A 27928-nucleotide genomic window follows, 5' to 3' on the forward strand; every position below is an offset into this window, starting at 1 on the left:
CCACCCCCAATCTCCAGCTCACTTGCCCTTACTCTCGCTCTCTCTCATAAGTAAATAACATCTTAAAAAAAATAAAGTCAGATGCTCAACCAACTGAGCCATCCAAGTGTGTGTGTGTGTGTTTGTGTAATTTTTAACTTAAAATATAAATGTTCTTTCCCCACTCCTAGAATGTAAACTCCATGAGTGAAGGGACTTTGTTTTGTTCCTTCTGCATACATAGCATCTAGAATAGCACCTGGCACATAGGCACTGGATAAAAAGTAAGCACTGCATATTTATATACCAGTATTTTCAAAGGAAATGTGAACATGCCCCAAACCAGAATTAAATCCTTAAACCTTACTTCTGTTCTTCCTTCTCTCTCCATACTTCTTTCCTTTCCTTTTCTTCCCAGAAACACAGAACTGCTGGATGCTCCCTCCGCGTCTTTGCTCATGCTGATCTCCTTGCCCAGAGGAGACTAGCCCCTCTCCTCTTGGCCCAGGACACCTATATAATTTCTTCTTCAAGAAGTTCATTGGTCACTTCCTCAAAAATAACTGCTCTTCCCTCTCTTTTCCCTTTCCTCTCCACAAGGTTCTCCCTGTGCTCCCACCCCTGCGTTTCTCTCAGGAACTTCTCCAGAAGGCTGAGAGCATGTTGAAGTCCAGGAAGCAAGTTCAAGACCTCACCTATTATCTTCCCCCCATCTTTAGGGTATAATTAGAAGCAGGCGTTAGCATGCTCAGTTCATAGACTGAGAAACTGAAGTACACTCCATCTAGTTTCACAGCAGGAGAAAAACCCAGAACCCCTCAGGAGTCCTTTTTGGAGCTCTGTTTCTATCCCCTGGGTAGCTGGTCAGTTCTTGTCTTTAGTAAACCTTGCCACAAGCCTGTGCTCCTCCCTGTGCCCTTCTGGAAGGTAACCATGGATACTACTGAACAGGCACAAAAGCCTTCAGTTAATGGAGACTACAAGCGGTTTTTAGGACACTTAGAAGGTTTTGAGGTGAGGGGCAAACCCTGGAAACAAACGTAGAAAGCAAACATAGAAAGCAAACGTAGAACTTTTGCTTCAGGCCCCCAGGCTGGGTGTGTTTCAGTTGAATTGGAAACAAATGTTCTACAGGGCCCTGGACTCTTGACAGTGTTTAGCCCCACAGTAAGATCTTAACTGTGAGTGGAACACCAAAACGGAGTCCCAGGCGGAAAGCAGGGACCCGGCTGTGAATCTGGAGGGGTGGACTGACCTAAGTGATGCCCGCAACAACACGGACTCCTGAGGGGATCCAGGCCACAGAGCCTGGAGGTAATGGAGTCTTCTGTCCCCAGACAGGGAGAGCCGCCAGCAAGGCCATGTCCTTTCCTCCCTCCGTCTTTGCCCCAGGTGCGTTTTTCTCCTCCCAGCCGAGGACTCCAGGTAGGCAGGAGAAATTCACACCCAGATGTCTTTAGGAGGCGCCCTATTTCCTCAGAGCCCTTTCGGACCCCATGAGTCCCGGGGTTTCCCTTTTTATTCTCAAACAAGGCACGCCTGAAGCGTGGGGATCTGGGGAGCCCCACTTGCGTCTAGACTGTCGCGGAGCTAAGTCCCAACTTTCCAGTTCCTGCCGGGAGCTCCGCGCCTTCCGAGGTAAGACCGGGAAGCCAAACCGCATATAGACTCAGTTCCACTGGGTGGAGGGTAGGTGTGCGTCAGGGTCAGTGCGCCTAAGCCTGCTGGTTACCTGAAGTGAGATCTCCAGGGGAAGGGGGGGCGGAGGAAGAGGGTTCCGGAGATGGACTTGGGGGCGAGAGGTGGCGGCAGTTCCCGGCGCTTTGACGTAGACTTGGAGAGGCGCCGAACACTCCCACTGCTTAAGAGGCACGGTATCCTTCAGGACGCCGGGGCTGGGGACCGTCACTCGCTCGGGAAGCAGCCTGCGCTTTTCCTCTTCACACACTCCAGGGAATCCGGGGAGGGTTGAGCAGGTAAGTGCGAAGGGGTGCCCTCCTACAACCTGGGAGTTGAGCATCGGTGTAAAGAATATAATGGGGCACAAAAGACACAGCCGGTCCTTGGTATCTCCGCCCTAAAGAGGATTATTAGGCCATTGAACCAGGTGTGGGATCGGGACGCAGGGAGCCCAGCGCGGGGCTGGTAGCGGGACGCACGAAGGACCCCAGGGTTGAGAACTTCCAGGGTCGGGGGAAAAACTGTCCTGAGAAGGGAACCTAAAAGAGCCAGTAAGATGAGTGCTGTGGTGCGAGCAGACAGGGAGTCCCGGACTACACTAACTTCAGCACAGTGGACAGCGTCCCGCGCTCTGTCTTCCAATAACCTCTGACGACTTGGAAGTGTCCCCGAAGGATAAACAGCCTTTGGGGCAACTTGACTTTGATATTTTAGTTCAGAAGAGGACGTATTGGATACAGTTTTGTTCAGGGAGAGATCCTGTGTAAGTGATCTGAAATATTTTTGAATAGCCTTGAATCTCAACTTGTCTTTTCCAAATGGGAAAGAGCATGTTCAAAGGCATTTCTGAAATACTGATTTAAGGGTGCCTCGGTATGTTCTGCTGCTGTGTAGAAGAGAAGGATTCAATCCTACGGTGGTATCCTTAAATGTTCCAGGATAGACGTATTCCTATGAGCTGTGCCTTGCTTGCCTTCGTGATACTCACATCTAAGAGGTTTGGAAATACAAGATAAAACCGAAAGGGAGCTGTGTATGTCCTCCTGTTTTTTCTTTATGTTAGAGTTGTTTAAGTGTGATTTTGTGTGGTCTTAAAGAGTCAGATAAGCTTTTTTCCTCGGAAAAAAGAAAATTTAGATTAGTATTATTTTAAGGACATTATTTCTCATTGCACTTGTTTGAAGTGTAACATCATAATTTCAAAGTGTTATGTAGCTTAATTTTTTAAGGATTTATTTCTTTAATAGAGAGACAGAGTTGGGGTGATGGGGCAGAGGGACAGAATCTTCAAACAGTGGGGGGCAGGGCTTGATCCCACAACCCATGAGATCATGACCTGAGCAGAAATAAAGAGTGGGAGTCCCAACCAACCGACTGAGACTTCCAGGGGCCCCTATATGGTTTAATTTTATTACAGCAGGCTTTGAGAGCCAGAAAAGTTGAATGAGAGGCAAATGTTTTCACTAAAATTCTTGAGATTCATAGGAGGAAGAAAAAAATGATAAAAACATTATCTTTATGAAAATTATATCAGAATCATGGAGCATTTTAGGTGTTGATAAAATGTCAATTGATTCTACTCTAATGGATTGAATATATACCTCTTGGCTTCCCTACTTTTAGCACACTACCTTATGTTCATTTTTATTTATAACATTTTACAATTCTTATGCTTTCTAAAAATTGAAAGTCTTCAAATAGGAAAACCTCTATGGATAAAATAGATTAAAATTCTTAATTGAATGGGGGTCCTGGATTAGAATAGGTAGGCTAAACTATATTATAAAATAATTAAAGCCATGCAGCAAGATTTTAAATTTTTACTTAATATTCTTTTAAATTATGTTCCTCTGTTCTAGGGAAAACAAGTTCACTTACTCATCTCATAAAGGAACATGTCTTAGGAATAAGTACTTCCTATCTAAATATTTTGGTTTTATAGTACATGGCTTGGCAATGTGTCATTTTAGATAGAATGGGACTTAGGGGAGGTATGATAAGACTATTCCTAGGGACAATGGTGTATTTCCTTTGCTGGCACCAAGGTTTTTAAAGGCATAATTATTTTCATTACTGAGTGGAGCTCAAGCAAGGATTTGTAATTTATTTCCATTCTATGCAGTTTCAGTGCCATGGCCGATCCTGGGAACAGAAGAGGGATCTACCGCCCCTTGACTCTTACCTGCTCTTTGCTCATTGTGGGAATGTGCTGTGTGTCTCCTTTCTTCTGCCATAGCCAGACAGACCTGCTGGCTCTTAACCAAGCTGATCCTCAGTGCTGGGAATCTTCTTCAGTGCTCCTCCTGGAAATGCGGAAGCCTCGAATTTCTAACACTGTTTCCGGTTTCTGGGATTTTATGAACTACCTGAAGTCTTCTGAGAACTTGAAGCATGGGGCACTGTTTTGGGATCTGGCCCAACTCTTCTGGGACATCTATGTGGACTGTGTCCTCTCCAGGAATCATGGCTTAGGAAGGAGGCAATTGTCTGGGAAGGAAGAGATTTCAGCAGCGCATCCACAGCACGCAGGGAGAAATCAAGGTGGTCACCTTTAGGTCCCAGGTCTTTCAAAAGGGCCAATCAAGTATGAATGTGCTCAGTTGTGAGGAAGGGGGAAATTGCTTTAGGGGAATTAATTGTGTTCTCAGGAGTGAACCCAAGAGCATACAAGAGCACACAAATGATAGAAGGATAGCACTTCCTTTTATATTTCATGGTAGCTGTTTATATCCACATATTTTCCTCATTCTCATACTTTATGTGAACAGCAGCAAGGAAAAGTAAAAATACAAGTAAGGAAAAGCATGATTCCCAAAGTACAACACAAAACTATAAAGTGATTAGCCTGAATATTAGCAGTCATAACCTGTCTACTTGCTGTGGATTTGGGAAGCTCTCACCCTTTTTAAATAGAAAAAAAAAAATGCTCCCTGTAAATGGAGGGTCTCCTTGTGATATATTTAGTTGGTGAAATGAAGGGCAGAAAAATTGGCTGGCTTGCAGATTTACTCCTTGTTGCTTTTTGAACAAATCTCAAATATGTAATTAACTTCCAGCAAGTGGAGTGATTAACTTTTAGTAATTTGGAACTTCCAACAAATTTAGAGATTCTCACTGGTGCAAATATTATATTCAAAAAAGTCTTTTCTGGGGGCAATAAAAAAAATGTCCTTTATGGAATTAGGATTAGAACAAATGAGCTACTGTGAGTAAACTGAGAAATAGATAACTTAGCCCTACCTATTCAAATTATTTTTTTTTCTGTTTTTAATGTTGTTTCAACCAATGATCTTCCAGTCCTTGCAGCAAAGGCTGTTTGGGTGGTAGGGACTCTTAGAATTACTTATGAACTAGTGCAAAACTGAGGCATAACTAATTTTTGTATATTTTATTGTGAGAATTGTTATATATCCCTATAATTATATATCCCTATAATTGTTATTTAACCCTATAATTTCTCTATTAGAATAGCACTTAACAGTAATAGTTCTAGGTCAATCCTTTCCAAAGATATTATAGAGCCTTTATATATCTAGTTTGTTTTAACCTCACTAGCTAAATATCCTCATGCTTTGCTGATCCATTAAACCAGATAATCCACTGCTGTTATTTATAGATAAGTTTATTATTTTGGCAAGTGTTATTGTTACTTAAACCAACTTCCATTTTTAGAGGAAATATTCTTTTACCAGCTTAGCTACTAAAGAAACACAAAAATAAGTGTCCTTCAGTGTTTGTTACCAATATTTAGAAACCACTTTAAGCAGAGGCTCTTCAGACGTCAGCATCCATAGAATTGGATATTTTCTTCCTTTGTAGTCTAGGACTCATTTTCCCATTCTTAACATATTTAGTTGTCATACTCAAGTCACCACCAATATTTATTGGGGTTTTTTGGTATTTCGCACTCACTTTAAATTACTAAAATATCTATGGAATAAATGAAAATCGTATTTTAGTTCAGACAAACATGAAAATAATTATATACATACACAAGGTCTTTTTCTAAAAGAGCTTCCAGTTGGTTTCCTGCAATGTCACTATCAGAATCATCTGAAGCTACGTGCAATTTTTTGGAGCATATTTCAACATAGCGTTTCCATCTTTTTTTTTTTTTTTTTTTTTTTTTTAAAGGTAGTAGATTTATCTTCAGCTTCAGGAGCCACTTCTTTTCTCTTGCTACAGAGTTGTTGTTGACTCAGCTGGTCTGCAAATTTTAGCCAGAGTGGCTATGTAGCAAGAAGGAATATTTCACTTTATTGAAGTTATTTTAATGTTGGCCATAAACAATTGTTTGCAGATCAGGAAACAAAACTTTCCATTTCGATTGTATAATCACAGTCAAAGAGGGTCTTGGGTCAAGGAGACACCATGTCTAAAAGTTAAATAGTTGCTGGAACATTGAGATTTCATCTCAAGAGGTTTGATTAAATCTCTAGTGGCTCAACTGGGCTCTGGATGTACCTGCACAGATTCTCCACTAATTTTTTCTATTGTCCTTGGGGGATTAATATACAGGTTAGGATGGGGGTGAGGGTGAAGAGATGTCTGTCTCTACAATTCTTGGGGAAATCAAATCACCAGAACAGAAGGAAAGAATGAATGTGTCTACATAATATGCAAAAAGTTTTCTGTTATTTTGACATCCTCAAATTTAAATAGTTTAAACACACTTGAGAAATGTTATGAATCATGTTTTGTTAAAAACATAAAACTCCTATATAATTTTGTATGTTAATATATCATGTTTGTCAATATTGGGCCAACAAATAGAAAAACAAGAAATCATATATATCTATGTAACCTCAATTAACTTCATTAACTTACTTAGACCTCAGTTTTTTCATCTGAAAAAGAGGGGTGAGGAAAGAATTAGAAGGCCCTCTTTACATTCTCTATTCTAATATTCTGTGATTCTGTAGGAAGGAATTAATGAAAGGCATGTATTTAACTAAGGGTAGAATCTGGAAGAGCTTTACCCCAAAGACAGCTTATTGAACTGGGTGGTGACCTGGATACTGTAGTTGTTTATAACAATGCTTGTCAGGAACAGAGGGTATCCAGAAATGAGAATTCCAAAAATTCTGAGGGCTAGAGATAGCATCACTTGGGGAAAGACTAAAAGATCATCATTATTTAGTCTAGAAAGATACAAGTCAATAACTGAATGTTAAAATGTCCAGAAGGTGTGAAGAAAGTGTACCCAGCTTAACCACTAAATTATGACACATTATGTCAAGGCAGAGAGAAAGAGAGAGTGAAAGAGAGAGTTATAAATTGAGGAAAATTAAAAAAATAAAAATTAAAATTAAAAAAATTACAAAAAAATTTAAAAAAAAATTGAGGAAAAGAGTAGACTGATAACTCCCAAATGGAGAATAACAGAGTTAAAGTTAACTCATGGGTTAATAAGGGCTTCAATGCAAATGAAGGGATTTTGAAGTATATCCCTGTTTGTGTCAAAAAATAATGGCCTTTTCCTTCAACAAACCTCGCTCTGCCAGTGAGAAACAGAAAAACCCGCCTGCCTGAGACTGGCTGTTTAATGTTCTAGAAAAATTGTGAATCTTTGCATTCCTTCATGATGAGAAAATTAAAATTTAGATATATAATTTGATGATGTTTGCAGTTGGCGTGTAACTAGCTGGCAAATGTTATTTTGTTGTTTATTTTTTAAACACCAAGCATTAGAGAAAACAATACTTCAGGAACATGTATGTAATTAGTTCCACAAATGCTTGATTTTTTTACTTTGCTTATTTCAAGAAATTTCCTAGTAACATCTTCAGAAATTACTCATCTAGAAATCGATCCTAAGGAAACGTTCAGAGATGTGGCCAACAATGCAGTACAATGCAGGATTTCACTGAAATACTGTTTATAACAGCAGAAAACTTGGAAATGATTTAAAGTAATGGTTAACTAAATTATGGAATAAAGTACATATATAAAGAACTTTAAAATAAAAATCATACAATGACCATTTTTACTTTTTTAATCAGAAAAAAGTCTTAATACATTAACAAAGAACTGTATTTATTATAACTTACTTTGTTATTTAAATTACAAAGGACACATAAACAGAGTTTTTCATATACATTCTTGCAAAAAATTTATAGAGACATAGAAAGTGACAGAAACAACAGACTTTCTTTTATTTTTAGAGATTTATTATTTGAGAGAGAAAGAAAGAGAGAGAGAGCCTGTAAGAGAGTAGGGGGAGGGGCAGAGAGAGAGAGAGAGAATCTTCAATCAGACTCCCCACTGAGCATGGAGCCTGTAATGGGGCTTAATCCCCAAACCCATGAGATCTTGACCTGAGTCAAAACCATGAGTCAGGTGCTCAATTGAGAGAGCCACCCAGGTGCTCCAACAAACTTTTTTTAAAAACCAAGGTGTTGATATTTAATTAACCTGAGAATAATTTGGTGCTCTAATAATGAGTTCCTTTTCTCTACTTTCAGGTGCATATTCTCAGCAACTAAGAACACCTTTCCTAAAGAAGAAAGAGTTGATTGAAGGTTTGATAAGCATGCACTTGCACAGGAGTGGGTCTAAGTTCTTTGGAAAAGTCACCAGTGGCCTGGAAATAAAGAGAAAATAAATCTCACCTCATAGCTATCTCACATCTTGGAATTAAAAAACAAACAAACAAACAAACAAACATGTTTTTCTTGACTATTGATCATTTGTTTAATTGAAATGGTGGAAATGTCCATAGATAAATCATAAGCTACATTCTCTTAGAGTACTTCCTAATGGTTTCATTCTTTTAGCCTGCTAGCATGTTCCTTCAAATGGTGACTTTACTGTCAGGTCATCCCACTGTCTGAGAGTTAAAATAGCTTCCAAAGAGGACCAGATTATTTGTCAGATTGTTTGTATTCACTCTGACAAATTGTTCTGGGATGCTGGATATTATTAATTAACCAGAGGGCCATACATTTAATTTGAATACACTGCCCGACTTCCAAGCTATTAACCACTGCTTATGTATAAGCATACAAAGGACTATACTTATTAATTACCAGTTACTGACTGTAATACCTAATTCTTGTTTGAAATAATATTTTTGAATAAAGCATTCTTCTAATGGAAACAAAATTAATAAAAGCTCTGGACCGCAAGTAACATTATTGGAGTATCTTTATTTAGACATTTGATGTTACCATTACTGATAACCTAAACTCTAATAAAATAGCAGTAAGTATGAGTATTTTATAATTAGTATATTTTCTATTTTTTAAAATTTTATTTATTTATTTGATAGAGAAATCACAAATAGGCAGAAAGGCAGGCAGAGAGAGAGGGGGAAGCAGGCTCCCTGCTGAGCAGAGAGCCCAATGCGGGGCTCGATCCCAGGACCCGAGATCATGACCTGAGCTGAAGGCAGAGGCTTAACCCACTGAGCCACCGATGTGCCCCAGCATATTTTCTGTTTTGATTAGATATTAAAACTCTGTAAGTGGTTAGTTATACTTTGCATCACAAAACAAACTAAAAAGTAAAATGAACAGTATTATGATAAAAGAATTCATAAAAAATTTTTCCCTGAAAAATGAACAGACCTGATGAGGTTCACAGTTCAGAAGTCCAATGAGCAAATGTATTTGAGATCCAGACACAATGTGATTTTTTATCTCTAATTACTTCCTCTTTCCAATTGTTCTTTCACAACCAATCCTGGACAATCAGTTTGAATTTCTGATACGTTAGCAATTTACTTGCTTTTTCCAGATCTAAAGGAAACATGAGTAAATGCTTTTTCATGGAAGATTGAGGGGACTCCTTAAACTAAAAACCTCATCTAAATGTAATGGGAATGTATTTATTTAGATATTCCTTAGATAAAGATGTAAAGGCAATTCCATGGAGAAAGGGTAGTCTTTTCAACAATCAGTGCTTGAAGAAATTTTGGGGAGTGATGAGTATGTTCATGACTTGACTGTGGTGACAGTTTCATAAGTGTGTAATATATCAACACTTTGTGGATCGTAATTATATGGAGTTTATGTCAATATACTTGTCAATTATACTTCAATAAAGATGCTAAAAAAGCAAAAAAAAAAAACAAAAAAAAACCCAGAAAAGGATTATCAGAAGATGCAGCTGCAATTGAGAATTAACCAAGTTCTAACAACAGGAAAATGAGTCTGGAGAAGGAAGTGGGGACGGGAACCAGCCTCAGCTTTTCTTGGTTGGGAGAATGAGCACGTTAAAAGCTGCCACATTGTATTTTTACGTGGGCTCATGGTTTTACTTTCCTGCCTCTTTCTCTGATACCTTTTATCACCTTCCTAAAAACCATCATGTAGGGTGCCTGGGTGGCTCAGTGGGTTAAGCCGCTGCCTTCGGCTCAGGTCATGATCTCGGGGTCCTGGGATCGAGTCCCGCATCGGGCTCTCTGCTCAGCGGGGAGCCTGCTTCCCTCTCTCTCTCTCTCTGCCTGCCTCTCCATCTACTTGTGATTTCTCTCTGTCAAATAAATAAATAAAATCTTAAAAAAAAACCATCATGTAAACTTATCATCTCTTATAAATCATGGAAGAAATGCCACGCCTGCTCACAGAAAAGCCTGCCCTTTGCTCTTCCCTCACCTGGGTACTATACAACAGAGGCTGCCGAATTTTTCTGTAAAGGATCAGATAGCAAATATCATGATTGTAGGCTATCTGTCTCTACTGCAACTAATAATCAATTCTGCTTTTGTAGAATATAAGAAACCGTAGACAACATGTGAGTGAGTGAGCATGGTTGTGTTCTAATAAAACTTTGTTTATGGACAATGAAATCTGAATCTGTATCATTTTCACGTGTCCCAATATATTGTTCTTTTGACTCTTCCAACAATTTTTTAAAGATGTAATGACCACTCTTAGCTCATAGTGTGGACAAAACAGGCAGTGGGCAGGATTTGGCTTGTAGGGTATGGCTTGCTGATCAGTGTTTTAGGGGTTGCTTATTAAAATCTTAAGGAATACATTATATGTTAATAAAAAACTCATAAGGAACAAGCTAGGATAAAGTGAGAAGGACAGTGAATAAAGTAAAAATAAAAAATTTGTAATGGGCTGAAAAGCAAATATTATGAGATTGAACAGGGATAACCTAGTCCTAATCCTATTCAATTGGACGTTATTTTCTTCTGGAACAGTAATAGAAATTACAGATCATATAAATAGAAATCCACATAAATAAAAAATGTCCTCTCTAAATGCAGCATGGATTGCACATGAAGATAATATGCAAAACACTAGAATCAGAGCAATAGTTATTGAGAGAAAGTACAGAGCAGAGTACAGACTCAACGTCATTTACTACTGGCCAAGAAACTTTGGAAAACTTACTGACCCTCCTTGTGCCATAGCTCCCTCATAAAATTCGATATCTACTTGCTAGTTTTGTCTTGAGGATTAAATGAGTTAGTGCTTAGAAGGTGCTTAGAAGCTAAGTGCTCTAACAGTCAAACAATTATCAGCTATATCTTTGGACATTATGGAATTAAGCATCTATACTGCAGTCATACATGCAGAGAAGGGAGGCTAACAGTTACTTTAGCCAAACTCACCACACATAGGATTTTATTTTATTATTTTTAAAAAAGATTTTATTTATTTATTTGACAAGCAGAGATCACAAGTAGGCAGAGAGGCAGGCAGGGGTGGGGTGGGGAGCAGGCTTCCCACTGAGCAAAGAGCCAGACTCAGAGCTCGATCCCAGGACCCTGAGATCATGACCTGAGCCAAAGGCAGAGGCTTTAACCCACTGAGCCACCCAGGCGCCCCACATATAGGATTTTAGCAAGAAATATTCATGACTTCAAAATAAATTTATTTTGAGATCATTTGTTGATTCCTATACAGTTATAAGAAACAATACAGAGACATCCTATATACTCTTCATCCAGTTTTCTTCCATGGTAGTGCCCCCTTGCATAATTACAGTAGAGTAATGCAACCAGGAGATTGACGTGGGTACAACCCACAGAGTTTATTCAGATTTCACCAGTTTTGCATCCACTCAATGGTGTGTGTGTGTGTGTGTATGTGTTTAGTTCTCTGCCTGTTCTCCGTCAGGAGCATCCAGATAGAAAATTTGGTCATCAATTCAATAATTTAAATGATATTTGAAGAAGACAGTAGCATGAATTCATGTAAATCACACACTTGGACATCCCTACCAAGGTATCTAAATTAAGAAGAGCCCTCTGCTGGAAGCTCAGCACACCCAGATTCAACTCGGCCTCTTACTCCCAAAGATTTACTCTGAACTGAAGAACTAAGACACATGAGTAGGGAGATTAAAAAAAAAAAATAAAACTTATTTTCTTCATGTTTCACACCAAATTCTTGAGAGGCAAAACACTTAATTCTTTAGGACAGATTATGGAAAATATGTTTCATCACCATCCTAAGGGGCCTTGGAGCCTGGACTCCTACTAATCACTTCAAGCTGGACAAGGTGATTTGATCAACAAGGGCACAGAAGGCCTTGGACAGCCGCTCAGCTCCACGGTACAGGTCCACGTTTACTGAAGGCTGCAGGCCTGAAATCAACAAATGGGAGAGTCCTTTAGAGAAAGCACCTGTAGGTTTTCAAGCTGATCTTGCTAAAGGTCTAATACAGAGAAGATATGGAAGCCAGCTCTCCCCAGGTCCTGATGACAAGGCCCTCTTTCTACCAACTGACAAATAAGACGGCTATTATTTGCCACGAACGATTCCTAATTGCACTTGGTTGTGGGTTCTTAAAGGGCATTTTTCCATGATTCTGAGCACAAATCTGAGTAACCAGAAAGCCCACTCTCGAGCAGTGGTCTTCAAACTCTGGTGTCTAAATAGATTTAGAGGGTGTAAAGACAGATTGCTGGCTCCTACTCTAAGAGCTCTGATTCAGTACATATGATGGTTAATTTTATGCCTCACCCTGACTGACTACTAAAGCCCAGAGGTTTGGTCAAACGTTATTCTGGGTGTGCTATGGGGGTGTTTCCGGACAAGATGAATATTTGAATCTGCAGGCTGACTACAGCTAATTGCCCTCCCTGATGTGGCTGGGCTTCATCCCATCAGTCGAAGGCCTGAATTAAGCAGAAAAGCTGAGTAAGAGAATTTCTTCTGCTTGACTGCCTTGTGGCTCCCACATCAGTTTTCCTCTGCCTTTAGCTTCCAATCAAAACAGCAGCTCTTCCTAAGTCTCTAGCCTGCCAGCTTTTGCACTGGTTCTTTTAGTTTTCCAGTTTGCTGACAGTAGATCTTGGGGCTTGTCAGCCTCCATAATCACATGGGCCAATTCCATAAAATAAGTCTCTTTCTGTATCTTCCTATCTCTATCCTATTGGTTCCATTCCTCTGGCAGTCCCTAATTAATATAGGGTATCAGGGAGGGGGCCCAAGAATTTGCATTTCTGGTATGGTCCCAGGTGATTCTGATGCCCTTGATCTAGGAACCACGCTAGTCTAGTCTAGATCAAGTTTAGTCTAGAATTACTGTGCTGCGAAACAGAAATGCGGAGCCTGTGTCTTCCTTACAACAATAACTAATTAAGCAAACCCATATATGTTGAATATCCACTCTGTAGTAAGACTTCTGTGAGCTCCATATTGTACATGTTGATGGACACTCTGATATCCCCCATTTCGATGTCTCTCAGGAAACTGACACTTAATGTGATCCAAACAGAACTACTGATGTGCAGTCCCCCATCTCAGCTCTCCCCATTACAATAAGTGTATCCCCATCCCCCCGGGGCAAACTACCACTTACTGCCTAGATTTCAACAGGTTTTACCCAGACTCTGTGCTCACCCCCTTGCCCTTCTCCAAACCATTCTCCACATAATGCCAGGCTACTATTTTTAAGGCCAGAGTATCTTTTTTTTTAAAGGTAAGCAGGCCATTATATATATTTTTTTTCAAAGATTTAATTTATTTATTTGACAGAGAGAAAGATCACAAGTAGGCAGAGAGTCAGGCAGAGAGAGGGGGGAAGCAGGCTCTCTGCTAAGCAGGGATGCTGAGGCAGATGCGGGGCTCGATTCCAGGACCCTGAGACCATGACCCAAGCCAAAGGCAGTGGCTCAATCCACTGAGCCACCCAGGCACCCCAAGGTACATATCTTAACAACGAAATATACTCCTTTCAAAATGAATGCCCAGCGTCTAGCAAAGAGTAATGTTGGAGGAATATTTGTTGAATGAATAAATGAGTGAATGTATGATGAATTCATTAGACTTTTTTTTTCTACATTCATGGAGCTTAGTTGCTGGAGGTCTGTATCTTCTCCCATCAACAGTAATTGCTTCTAATTTTACATACATACATACGTACATACATACATATGTACATACATATGTCTGAGAGAGAGAATGAGAGAGACAGAGAAAGATTCAATACGATTTCAGTATGCCCTTCCCCTGACCCGGGATCCCCAGGCAATTATTTGAGAAGACTACCTTCTTAAATGAGTGAGCTCGAGTGCTGCATTTCTCTCTCCTGAGCTTGCCCTGCCTTTATTTTCTTAGAATTTGCTAAAGTTCAAGCCTCATTTTCTGGTTATTTATAATAATAGTGTGGATGATAGTCTCACGTGAAGAAGAAAGGGACAGGAATAAGCCTCCCACACCTACTCCCCGGCCCTCCCTTCTCATCCTTAAAACGTACAGTGGCAGACAGATGACAAAGAGGATGGGAGAGAAGCTTGGAAAAGGGTTTCCGAGATGACACAGGACATTTCACTCACAAATGGAAGGAAAATCATTTAATGAGAAAATAATGTTATGTCTTTTTTTGTCTCACCACCGAAGCAAATAGTGTTAGATGTTTTCAAATTGAATTCCTTTACTGCAAGTGTAAGCTCAATGTTTGCTACTGATTTTCAACCCAACATTTGGCATTTAAAGAGGCTTGGGGAACCTCTTCTACATACTTTCTATTAAACTCTCAGTCTTGTGACATCCACTTACCCTGTCTTGGTGCTGAATGATTCTATGCAGTAAATGTCTACAACTCCCTGCCAACTGACCATCACGCTTGCTGTTTTAGTCTTATTAAGCTTTTAAGTAACGTATGGTTCATCTTAATTTCCAAAATGTATTGAATCCTTAGCAAAACTCCAGTCTGAAAGGACAGTCAGCTACAGGGAGGCAGGGAAACCGAAGGGACCTGTGAAGGAAAAAGCTGGGTTTTTTCCCGCTTTGCTTCTTTTTCTACTTCTATTCTTGCTACAACATGTCTCTCCAACCTATTCACCCCTTATTGTCTGTCCTCCTTGGAAGGGACAAAGAGGTATGATATTTTGGGGGTTCTTCCAACACAATCGATGGGAGGGCATGACCAGGCAGAGCCATCATGTGCCTATTCCAGATAGACATCTCCATGCCGAGACCTCCTGACTCCAGGAATAAGTGCTTATGATGGACACCTGGACCCTGTCCTTGTTCTGCCTGATTCCTGCAAACCTGAGAAGACACACGCACCACACCACAATTGCCAAGAAGAAGCCCAGACCCCAAGCAAAGACAAGACTCCCTCTTTTCCCTTCTGAGTCTCCTGGACACTCGTTCCTCTCTCTCTCTCTCTCTATATATATATCTTCAATAAATTTTGCTTTTGCCTCCTGGTGGGTCACATTTGATTTCCATTCTAGGACTCCTGCGGAATCACTAGGATGATCACAGCACCGGCTGGAGACAGCACCGGCTGGAGTCGTTGACACTATCTGAGTAAATCTTGGCGTGTTACAAACAGTGGAACTTTCTAATTTTCCAAATAATCCTCAAGTTAAAAAAAAAAAAAAAAAAGAACTGAAGCAGTAAGATGACCAAAAGCTTCCTGCTGTCATTGGATGCATCCGAGACAGAGAGAGAAAACAAAGGTTGCCAAGACCCTATTTTCGTTTGTTTGCTTTTCCTCCTCTTCATCAGTGTGGTCATGACACTTCTGGTTCTGATTAGGTTTGGTGTCGTTTTGGTAAGCGTGCATAGAATGTGCATAAATTATGGAGTGTACTTTTATAATCCATATTGCCAATGGCTGAGTAGAATTTGCAAAGAGGATCATATTCAAAACCAGACCGAACAAAGATATAAACTTACTTAGAAATATTTGAGTGAGAGGTGACAGTATTTATGAAATGCAAATAGCTATGGAGATTAACATAGATGCTTAAAAGCATTAAGGAGGGTCACCTGGGTGGTTTAGTCATTAAGCATCTGCCTTAGCTCAGGTCATGATCCCAGGGTCCTGGGATCGAGCCCCACATCAGGCTCTCTGCTCAGTGGGGAGCCTGCTTTCCCCTCTCTCTCTCTGCCTGCCTCTCTGCCAACTTGTGATCTCTCTCTGTCAAATAAATAAATAAAAAATCTTAAAAAAATAAAAAAATAAAAAGAGCATTAAGGAAACAAGGCTGATGTAAGAGAAATAAGACTGTCAGTTTAAATCTTATCAATTAGCATTTGCTGAATCATCACAAAATATACACACTATAATAACAAAAGGGAAAATGTGCACTTCTTGCTAACATTGTAAGCACTTTTGTATGATAATGCACACTTCTAACAGAAGCATCTCATTGGTTTTGTTTAAATTTGAAGTGGAAGAAGAGGTCATTTTTTAAGACTCTTTTTTTCATTTCCTACAAGACTGGACAATGCTAATTGCATCTTTATACATTATTGCGTCATCTAAATGTAGAAATAAGCTTTATCCTTTCCTGATTTCCCTTTTAATAATATAATCATGTGTGTATGTATAGGTATATAGATTTTTTTAAATAAATAGACTTGATAAAGTAACTTAAAATACGCATGAATCTTTCAGTTTCAGATATAAAACTGCGTAAGTGTTGGGACAATGTCTTCCCAACGTGTGTAGTCAATGTAGCTTATTAGTATACTGGAATGTGCAACACAGCCACTGGATTTGTGAAGGCTGTGAGGAAGCAGCTCAGCTGGAGAAACCTAATGAAAAATAAAAATGAAGATGTTAAGGACTAAAAGACTTTTATAAAATAAAAGTCAAATTTTTATGTGAAATTTTCCTAAGAAGTTCAAGTAGGTGTTGACTTTGCTTTGAGTGCTCATCATGACCCCAAAGAAGTAAAGATAGAAACACAGTGGGAGGAAACTTCTGTTGGCCTCGGAATTAGGCACAAGGAGTTCCCATTCTGTCTTGGTCTCGGGCAGTCTGAGCATGCGTCTGACATTTTTGTGATCTTGTCTTCTCTAATACAAAGACTGTAACTCCAACTTTTCACAGCACATATTTTTAGAATCACCAAATAATGATTTCATTGATTGGGCTCTGCCAACTTCAATACACAACTGACATTATAATGTCCTGATTCTATAGCTCTCCAACTATTATGGGATGGATTGTGTGTCTCCCTGCCTAAATCATATGTGAAGTCCTCACCCTGGCCCCCGTACCTCAGAATGGGAATATATTTGGAGTAGATTCTTTAAAGAGATAATTAAATCAAAAAAGTTATGTGGGGTGGGTCCTAATCCAATATGAGTGGTGCCTTCATAAAAAGCAAATTTGGATACGGGACCCCCACAGAGGGACACCTTGATCTCAGCCTTCTAGCCTCCAGGACTGTGAGAAAATTAATCTGGGATGTTTAAGTTACCCAGCCTGTGGTAGGTACTTCGTTATGGTAGCTCTAGCAACTCAACCACCAATTCAGAAATATTCTGAGAAGGCCTCCTCCCATTCAGAAACACATGAGAATGTTATCCTTCATTTTATCACAAATCTCTAGATGATCCCTCAAATATAAAAGATCTGAGGCTTTCAAAAAAGACATGGATATATGTACATAGATATATTAAGGTAACAAAACACTATAAATAAGACAGTCGAAAACACAAGAAATAACTATAGTTAAAAAACATTTTTTAAAAGAGCCTTCAGAATTTAGCAATGAGCTATATCTTACGAAGTAGACGGTGATGCTAATGATGGCACTACTTACATGACAGAAACCTAATCAATGATCCTCTGGGAAGAGGGTCCTTATTACCTCCACTTGTAAGTGGGAACATCAGGCTGCTCAGTTACATTTGTTGTAGTATTATTGATAATATTAACTGCAATAATAAAATCATCTAATATTTGTTATTTATTTTATATTTTATAATTTAACATTTTGTAACGTAAATGCTATGGAATTTAAATTTCACATAAAACTTGACTCTTTTTCTAGAAAAGCCTTTTAGTCTTTGACATCTTCATCTCATTTTTTTGGTTTGTTTTTGTTTCTCCAGTTCAGCTTCTGAAAGCTGCTGATTTGTAAAATATTTGTAGTTATTTACTATTATTGAATGCTTGGACTGTGTCAGGTGCTGTGGTAAAGCCTCTTATGGTCTATCAACATTAATGCTCACAAAAACACTGTGAACTGGGCAATACTAGACATCAATTTCACCGATGCTACTGATGTCCAAAAGGTTCCCAACTCTGTTACTCACTTGATAAATTACACTGTTGGGATAATGCTATAAAATCAAGCATTTAGGGACACCTGGGTGGCTCAGTTGGTTAATCACCTAACACTTGATTTCAGCTCAGGTCATGATCTCAGGGTCGTGGGATCGAGCCCCATGTAAGGCTCTTTGCTCACCAGGGAAATCTGCTTGAGGATCCTCTCTCCCTCTCTCTCTCTCTCTCTCTCTCTCTCTCTGCACCTCCCTGCTGTAACAAAAATTAAGTGTTTAAAAGGCAGCCTCAATCCCTGGCCATCACTATCTCCCTTGATTGTGAAAACCTTACCTGATGGCATTTCTAGAGTGAAGGCATCTGTCAGTTTTGACAACAGTTCTTGCAGTTCCTTTTCCTCGAGCTCATCCTTTCCCTCCTGGATGTTAACTGTCTCTTTCCTTTTTGCCAGTGCCAGAGTAGGACTGTTCATTTCAGTGGGAACAATCTGGGAGTTGTCCCGCAGCAGTCCCTCCTGAGAACTGGTTGGGGAGCTAAAGATTTCCTTTGAGATCTTTTGTGCTTGGCTTTGTGCCCTGGTGCTTTGTGTTGACTTCAGCTGTGAAATGGCCTCTGGTGATTCTGAATTTGGTAGAGCTTGCTCTGCATTTGCTTGACTTTGGTGACTTTTAGTGACTTTGGTGTCAGTTGCGGTTAGGGAGGCAAGAGGTTCCCATTCTGAACAATCCTCATTGGCTTTTGTGACCTGGGAAGAATCTCCTCCCCTGCAAAGCCTTTCAGCCTTTCCATGGTCACCCTTGGAAATCATACTTTGACAGGAAGACGAGGAAGGAGGGAGTGACTGTAACACTGCCTGAATAAAGAAAACTTGATGAAGAAACCAAAATTTATCTTACCGTTTTCATAAATGTGTTTAGTTTTAATCTCATACTAAGATTTTTTTTTTTCACAGACCTGTACCCCTGGGGATAAAAATATATGTTTATAAAAAATAAAAAATTATTAAAAAAAAAATCTCATACTAAGATATTTAATGCAAGATTTTTCTTTCTCCTTTCCAAATCCATTATTATTGATTTTATTTTATGCTGTCAGTTCAATGTCCATCTAAAACTATCCACAAAAGAGACAACAGCTCAGATTTTAAAATATCACAGGGAGTAATCACGAAGCATTTGGGGAAAAAAAAAATCTAGGTCCTAAATGTTCAGGTTCCAAAAATATCATAAGGAATTTCTAAGAACATCAGCATCTATTGAATTGGTAGCTAAAATGTATTACAATAAAACATGTTCATAAGAATCCACCTGAGAAGCTATGTCAGGGTGGGAGGCAGTCATAATAAGGCACAGGTTTAAAATCTAGGGCACAATTCCCAAAGTGTGGTCCACAGACTCCTGGAAATCCCTAAAACCCTTTCAGAGGTCTGTGAAGTCAAAATTATTTTCACAAGGATACTTAGATGGTCACTATGTTGACATTTGCCCAGATAGTGAAAAGTCAAAAGTAAGTAAGGCTAAAGGAGTTAAAGCACTCTTGTTGTCTTAGTACAAATCAAGGCAACACCAAATAGTGCTAGTGGTCATGGTACTCCTCACCATCACGCTCTCACAGCTAAAAAACAACCAAATAACAACAATGAACAGTTCCACTTAAGAATTCCCCCCCCCCTTTTTTTAAAGATTTTATTTACTTATTTGAGAGAGAGAGATAAAGCTAGAGACAGAGCACAAAGAGAAGAGGAGGGGCAGAGGGAGAGAGAGAAGCAGACTGCCTGCAAGGCAGGGAGCCCAACATGGGGCTCAACCCCAGGACCCTAGGATCAAGACCTAACCCAAAGGCAGACACCTAACCAACTGAGCCATTCAGGCACCCCAAGAATATCCTTGATGACCTAAAACTCTCGATTTTCTTAATTACAATTTGTCTTTTTAATATTGTATAGGATGAAATGGGAACCGTGTAAAATACCACTAATATTATTGAAACACAGAAGTTGCCTTTGGTGTGAAAGAATGACTTGCAGGCTCTAGTTCAGACTTGGATATTTGGTAAATATTTTCTCAAAAATGAGTGAAGTGAGATTGGCACAGTAAGGAAATAATTAACAACATGTATTGCCAATTTTAAGAGTTGAGTTTGTAAGCAAAAATCAGAATTTCAGAAAACACATTCATTACCATGTGCCTAACAGATTTCCAATTCCTAAAGACTTTCCCAGTGAGGATAATGGTGATATTAATGAATATGATTTCTTTGTCAGGGTGGGGGGTGGATATGTATAATGAGCATTAGGAAGCTTGGCATAGCTCAGTGAACTTCCACATTATATCACACTACAAAATCATGCATAGGTAGAAAATCCATTCAAAGAGCACAACAAAACTTTGTATTTTAATGGAGCAGTGTATGAAGTGGATATAGTTTCAGATATAATGCTGCAACTATCCTTTAAGAAACGAACACTTATTATGTGTTGGTGTACTACCAAAGAAAAAGATCTTCAATGATGTGAACAGGCTATTAAAATATTATTCTCTTTTTCGGGGTGCCTGGGTGGCTCAGTGGGTTAAGCCTCTGCCTTTGAGTCAGGTCATGATCTCAGGGACCTGGGATCGAGCCCCACACTGGGCTGTCTGCTCAGCAGGGAGCCTGCTTCTCCCCACTCTCTGCCTACTGGTGGTCTCTGTCAAACAAATAGATAAAACCTTTAAAAAATAAAATATTATTCTCTTTTTCAACAGCAAATCTCTGAGGCCAGATTTCTTCATATACTTCAACTACAACATTTTGCAACAGATTGAATGAAGCAGTTATGAAAATCTGTCTTTCGTTAAGTCAAATATTAAAGAAATGTTTAAAAAGCAATGTCACTCTTCTAAAATTTTTTAAAAATATGTAGTTACTGTTTAAAACTGTTCCATATATAATGGGCTTATTTCATTTTTAAATTAATAAACTTTTAAGCCACTTCTCACTTTTAATTTTGATCAAGGTAAAGAATAGCTATGACTCAAAAAGGCTCTTTGGGATCCTCAAAATGTTTTAAGAATGTAAAAGGGTTGCATAGACCAAGAGGCTAAGCATCAGTGCTGTAAAGGACCGCTTTGCCCTAGATCTATAGTTTCTTAACTGGCACCAGTATACTACCACCAGTTCTCCTAGTGAGTCTGAAGGAGAAGGAGAGAGTCTGAGGGTGAATGTGGGAGGAGGTGAGGGTATGGAGAGAAGAGGGAAAGAGAAGAGGCTGATCACAATGAGGTGAGAAGCTTCAGGCTGAAGTCCTCCCACGGCCAGTGGATTTGAGGTCGGACTTCTGGACGTTCCACACTTCCTACCTGGAGCTCCTGCCCCATCTGCTGTAGCTGGGTCCACAGGCTATCCTGGTTGGCTGTAAGCCTGTGAATCTTGGTTTCAAATCTACAACTTTTTTCTTCCTGCGAGGCATAGATGGCTTGCAACTTGTCTTTGCATCGTTTTAACTGTTTTTTAAGGAATCTGCAAAGAGGACACCTTTGAGTGTATTGAAAGGGAAAGAGGTCAGCTAACTAACTAGCTCCCTAGCGACATGGGCTGTGAGTCTTCTTTGTGGGAGAAGATGCTGGAGAAGTCCATGCCTCCACTATTATTTCACATTGATCAATGTTGTTTAATGTTGTTCAACCATTCACTACGCACCGCTGACCTTCGTGCCTCCTACGTACGTGACTCCACCAAGAACTTCATCGGCATTGGAGATGTTTTAGAAGACTCATCCTGCCTGTTAGGGAGTAATTTTGCCAACACACCTTGACTAGCTACCTAAATTTGAATATTGATTTGTTATCCTTTGGTCACTCTGTTTGGAATGAAAGTATACATGTCCTGGCCAAACACCTCACACCTGACCAGGATAGGGAAGGAACAACGAGACAGGCAGTTCATGGATTGTGAATCTGTTTGGGCTCCTCTTCCTAAGTCTAGTTATTCATTGGTTTAAGAATGAACCAAGCAGTCAGGGCAATTCTTTTAAAGCATTAAAATAAACACACAACCATAAACCAAATAATGATAAATAAAGTAAAACAAAACAAAACAAAACAAAAAGCAGATCATGTTACTCCTCTGCTCAAAACTCTCCAATGGTCCCCCCCTAGTTTAGAATACGCCAAAGTCCTTCGGAGGCAGACAAGTCCCAACAGTTGGTCGAGACCCGCCCCCTGTCTTCTTTCCCCTGCTCTCTGCCTCCGCTTGCTCCCGCACTGTCTTGCAGCCACACACAGCTCTTGGCTACTCTAACACACCAAGCATGACCTCCCCTGAGAGTCTTCTCTTCGGCCCCTCTGCTTGGAACCCTCCTTCTCCAGGTTCCTGCTCCCCTTACTTCTCGCGTCCTTCGAGTCGTCTCTCACAATTGTACTTTCAATGAGACCCTCCCTGATTGCGCTCCTGGAAACTGCAAACCAGGACTCCGAACCTTGCCTCCCCCACTCCCATCTCCTCCCTACTTTATTTGTCTCCAGGTCTAATTGTTACAGACCATGATACGATCTGAGATTTTGGACTTCACCTCCAGTCTTCAAACCTCTGGACAGTCACATTATAGGACACATTTTACTTATTATTTTAGTTATTTATTAATTACTCTATTGTTTAATAATTGCTTATTGCTTCTTTATTCTGGCAACTTTTTTCTTCCTTTTTGCTTGTTGTCAGATATCCCCCAGCCCAGGCCTAAAATAGTCCCTGTTACAGAGTACGTATACAATCAAAATTGGCTGAGTAAAGTACAATCTTACCTTTAATCATTGTGGTGGGCATATTTGTGGAATTTGTAGACATTATCTCACCAGTGCGAAATGCAAACGATTTCTCGATGTTGGAGCCTTTGAAATTCCTAATTACCAATTTCCAAGATCTTAAAGAAGTCTTGGAATCTGGGTTGGGTTTCCACCCATAGGGAGCATGAAGGAGAGCCCTCAAACGTCTAGACAGTCACACTCAGGTAAAATGGGAGTCTGACTCTAAAATCCTTGATCATAATTGGAGTTTCAAATATATCTTTATGATGGATTTTTCAGAAAGAAAAATCAGCCAGGGATTTGATAGCAGATCACAAAGATACATTCTTATAAGTATCTCTGGCTGGTTTTTTAGGCAGCGTTGTGCTCCTTATGACCACCAGTGATAACAGTTTCTCTCTTTTTCCTAGGATGTTCTCCATCCCCCAATCTAAATATAATTAACCAGATTATGTATGTTATCCTTAACTACTCAAATAGAGCCAAAGCCCTCTTTTACCTTCCTATTGGGCTATTTCTCTTTTTAAGGAATTTCTTCTAAATTAAAAAAAAAAAAAAGGCATGGTGATAACTTTGTAGAATTTTTTGCCATAAAAGCAAAAATGAATGCTTTTGGTTTGTCTCTGCTGTCGGTGTCTGTGCATTCCCACGTGGGTCCTACCTTCTTTCACTGTGGAGTGCATTAATGGATTCATGCGTTCTCCTCAGTTCATTCCTGAGGCTGACCACAGTCTAAAGCAAGAAATACAGAAAATAAATCTTTGGCTTTGGGTTTGAATTTAAACCACATTCCTAAAAATTCACCACAGGCATATGATAATTATATATATAAATTAAATATATAATACATATTAATTACATATATAAAAAAGTGAGTCCTATTTGGGTTTCGATTCAGGTATGATGCAGATGTTCATATACTCACAGAGAAGTTTCATGATCTCATATTTACATGATGCTTTTCTTTAAAGGATTTCAACATAAACAAGATCTTGAGATTTTAAAAATCCATTATAATAGTCCTTTGCCTGAGTTAGTTTCCTGAAAACCTCCTTCCCCCAAAAGCATCTACAAAAAGCAGCTGGATCACTTTCTCCTCCTTGGCTCAAGAAATCTTTCCTTTCAGGGCACCCAGGTGGCTCAGTCAGTTAAGTGTCTGCCTTTGACTCAGTTCCTGATCCCAGGATCCTGGGATCGAGCCCCACATCAGGCTCCCTGCTCAGCAGGGTCTGCTTCTCCCTCTCCCTCTGCCCCGCCTCCTGTTTGTGAGCACTCTGTCTCAGATAAATAAATAAAATCTTAAAAAAAAAAAAAGAAAAAATCTTTCCCTTCTATCCACCACCTTCTATTTAAACTTTCTCAACTTTCCGTTGCTCTCCGCATGGATGTGTACTGAGAGCCACAGCTTATCTCTTTGAAATCACCAAGGCTCTTTGCGTTAATAGTGATCAGCTCAGCAACTCTCATTTGGGGTTTTCCCACCAAACCTTGTCACTCTTCATACCACGTTCTGCTCCCTGAATGGCACCCAAATGCAAGTCCTGACCTGATCCAGCCTGGCCCAGCTTCTGGGACACCAGGAACTGGCCCTTGGCTCCCACGTGTCTGGATGGGAGATTGGATTTCATTACTCTACATTTATAAGCAGCTGTGGCTACACTCAGTGGCCTCATCTGGTTCCTGCAAATTATCTGAAGAGGGATTGGCCACCTTGGGAACACGGGTCTACAGGAACAGCCTGAGAAAGGAAGACGGAAGGGCAGGAAGAAGGAGCTGAACTACAGACACAAAGTCACGCCATCTGGTTGGGGTGTCCTCTGTGGCCCCTCCGCGTGACCTGGGCCCATTTGCCTCTTCATTCAAATGCTCAAGCAGCTTCCAATGCCTCACATAGTCTTTGAACCAGTGAACTTTATATTATTAATATCAATGTTATCCTGTGGCATGGGTCGTTCTGCAGTTGAGAAGCATTTCAGGTTAGCAATAGGTGCTATGCTTTAGGTTGTCATTCTCAACTGACACACATGAGGCTGTTTCCAATCTTTCAAAGTACAGGCAATGCTGCAGTGAACCAAGCTGTACCTGCTTCCTTGAGCAGATATGTGTGGGCAGCTTTCTCAGCTTTCAAGATTAATAGATACCAGACGTTTGCCCACATTGGGCACGCACACGACACATGCCCACGCACGGATATTTGAAAATGCATAAACACACCACAAACAAATGCAAAGATCTACCCCAAACAGATTACCTCTGGGGAAGTAGGAGCCCGCCCTGGGTTGGGAATTAGCGCTGAAAATAACTTTGTCATTATCTGAAATATCTTAACTTTTTATAAGGCAAACAGATTGAGGTCCTATTTGTATAATAAAAACTTTTCTCTTTCTTTCTTTCTTTCTTTCTTCCTTTCTTTCTTTCTAATTAAAAATGTTCTCCCTTCTTTCTTTCTAGATTTTATTTATTTGACAGAGAGCACAAGCTGAGGGAGAGGCAGACAGTGAGGGAGAAGCTGACTCGTCCCTGAGCAAAGAGCCCAATGCAAGGCTCAGTCCCAGGACTCTGGGATCATGACCTGAGCCCAAGGCTGATGCTGAGCCAACGGAGCCACCCAAGCACCCCTAATTTTTTTTTTTTTTTTTAATCAAAGGAAGAAATGAACTGCCTGAATAAACATGAAGAACGTGAGATAGAATGAAACGAGAGTGAAGTAAAGAAGAGAAATCCAAACACAGAACTTCTGTTAAATTTCCTCCTTCGGAAAGAAAAAACGTTAGTTTATAAAGGGGGGGTGCTGCATTGTGAAAATGGCTCTTATTCAAAAGCAGGAGCTAGAGGGCTTTTCAGGGCGACTCCGCCCGTGGAAGCCGGCCGCTCTGCCGGGCGCCCACGAGGGGGCGTGCGAGGTCCGCGGCGCGGCCTGCAGAGGCTCCTCTCGGGCCGCTTAGGGTTAAGGCGCGCATGGGCCGCAGGCGGTGCAGCGGGGAGGAGGAAGTGCGCGGGTGGCCCCAGGACCTCTGCACGACTGCGGCGTGGGAACTTTTTTCTTGGGTGATTGAAAAGCATTACAGATACGATTTTGAAGACCTTCCTTAGGGTCAGACTATACTGATTGAACTGATTGGAGGGAACGCCTGCCGGTGCTGTCGCAGAGGGCAGGGCAAATAAACAAGGGACTGAAAACGTGATAAAGTGTTTGCAGACCTAAGAACACACACACGCACGCACGCACGCACGCACGCACGCACACACAGCCCACATGTCATCTCTAATTCCTGTGATGGAAAAATTTCATTGGAATTTTTTTTTTTTTGTTAAGTTTGTTCTTTCCCTTACGTCTTCTCTTCCAAATTTCCTGACAGTTTCCTTATTTGTGGACGTACTGGTTTTCCTCCCCCGCCCCCCCCCCAACCCCACTTTTGAATAGCATCACATTGTGTGATAGCGAGTTGCCATAAGACGCTTAAGGGGAGAAGGAAATCTTTATCTGTAAGTTATATGGGCACGTTTGGGGGCAGAGACTTCGAATCTATGGACACTGGTGTAATGTAAAGACATCAGAGCCGAGTGCAGCTTACCTGTAGGAGGTAGACTTAGCCACAGTCCCCTCATAGCTGAGCTTGGTCCGCTAAGTGGACAGTCCAGGTGACTGGCTGCAAAGGGGACTTGTACTGTGGGAGTGAGAACTGACCACTTTGGAGAGCAACAGGTAAGAGAAAGTTCATGTTGCTCAGTTACATGTAGATGAGGGTGGGTTTTATGTCTTCTTAAGGGTGTTAATATTGAGTCTTCTAAAACATGCCCAGACAACAATACAAATTATATTTAATTGTGTGGACCACCATAGCCATTAATTCATGGTTTTTAGCTGAAGTACTTTTTTACAATGAACTTCATGCTTGCCAACATCAGATTAACCTTATACATGCTACTCTTCATGAAAAACTATGCAATTGATTATGTGAAATAGGCCAAAGACTGACCAGGAGTTATGTATTTTGAGAATATAGGTTTTCCTAATAGATACTGATTTGATCCTTCTGATACAAATGTGAAGATTTGAAAAATAAAATAGTTTAAAATACTTTAGCTAATTTGAAAATCTTGTGGAAGTAAGTAATTTTCTTAAGAAGATGAAATTACCAAAGTTAACTGAAGAAAGCATTAACAGACGATCAATTTTGAAGAAAGAGAAAAAATTATCTAAATATTATAAAGGCTCCAGTGTCCTAGGGTTTTACTCCTAAATTCTGTCAATTTTTTAAAAAGATTTTATTTATTTATTTGACACAGAGAGACAGTAAGAGAGGGAATACGAGCAGGGAGAGTGGAAGAGGGGAAACAGGCTTCCCGCTGAACAGGGCACATATGTGGGGCTTGATCCCATGATCCTGGGATGATGATCTGAGCCCAAGGCAGACACTGAACGACTGAGCCACCTATGTGCCCCCAATTCTGTCAGTTGTTAAGATACAAATAGTTCTTGGGCTCCTGGGTGGCTCAGATGGTTGTGCAGCTCTTCATTTCAGCTCCAGTCATGATTTCAGGGTCATGGGATCGAGCCCCACATTGGACTCTGCACTCACTGGTGAGTCGGCTCGTGGATTCCCTCTCGTTCTCTCTCTCTCTGCCCTTGCTTACACTGTCTCTTTCAAATAAATAAACAAATCTTTTTAAAAAATAAAATAATTCTTACCTTAGATAAATTGCTTCAGACACAAGAGAAGATGAAAAAAGGAGTAGCTGCTGAAAATGCGCAAAACTAACAAAGACAGTGTTGAGTGACAGAAAGAGAATATTCTGACTCATAAATGTTGCGATTCTAAATGAGAAATAAGCAAAGCAAATTTAAGTCATATTTAAAAAGGATCCACTCTGAACAAATATAGGTGTTGGTTTCAGCAATGCCAGGAACGTTTACTCTCAGGGACTACTGGTGCAATGCTCCCAACAGGCAAAAGCATGAGATCATTTCAATTGAGGCTAAAAAGGAGACTTAAAATAAATAAATTCAAAATCACTTCTGATTGCCTATTTCCACAAAACAAGAC

At 40.2% G+C, this 27928-nt stretch overlaps 2 protein-coding genes across 2 annotated transcripts in view; one reads left to right on the forward strand and one right to left on the reverse strand.

Annotated features, from left to right (window-relative positions):
• Positions 1-3791: 3791 nt before the first annotated feature.
• On the forward strand, positions 3792-8263 carry FAM237A (family with sequence similarity 237 member A). Its single transcript, XM_059392650.1, has 2 exons — positions 3792-4200; positions 8124-8263. The coding sequence occupies exons 1-2, from the start codon at positions 3792-3794 to the stop codon at positions 8261-8263; spliced, it is 549 nt and encodes a 182-aa protein (XP_059248633.1).
• A 3838-nt stretch (positions 8264-12101) lies between these two features.
• The window catches only part of DYTN (dystrotelin), a 46207-nt gene continuing 30380 nt past the window's right edge, over positions 12102-27928 (reverse strand). The window contains exons 10-12 of the mRNA XM_059392651.1: positions 21438-21597; positions 18433-18952; positions 12102-12205 (exon numbers count right to left, since the gene is read on the reverse strand). Of these exons, the coding sequence (XP_059248634.1) occupies positions 12102-12205; positions 18433-18952; positions 21438-21597 (784 nt within the window). The remainder of the gene's footprint in view (positions 12206-18432; positions 18953-21437; positions 21598-27928) is intronic.

Source organism: Mustela nigripes, chromosome 3 (genome assembly GCF_022355385.1).
Source record: "Mustela nigripes isolate SB6536 chromosome 3, MUSNIG.SB6536, whole genome shotgun sequence".
Classification (NCBI taxonomy): domain Eukaryota; kingdom Metazoa; phylum Chordata; class Mammalia; order Carnivora; family Mustelidae; genus Mustela; species Mustela nigripes.

Bases quoted from the DNA above. Each gene is read 5' to 3' on its own strand.
- FAM237A (XM_059392650.1), top strand. From the start codon at position 3,792: ATGGCCGATCCTGGGAACAGAAGAGGGATCTACCGCCCCTTGACTCTT. The intron at 4,201-8,123 runs GTGGTCACCTTT...CTCTACTTTCAG, and splicing joins GCACGCAGGGAGAAATCAAG to GTGCATATTCTCAGCAACTA.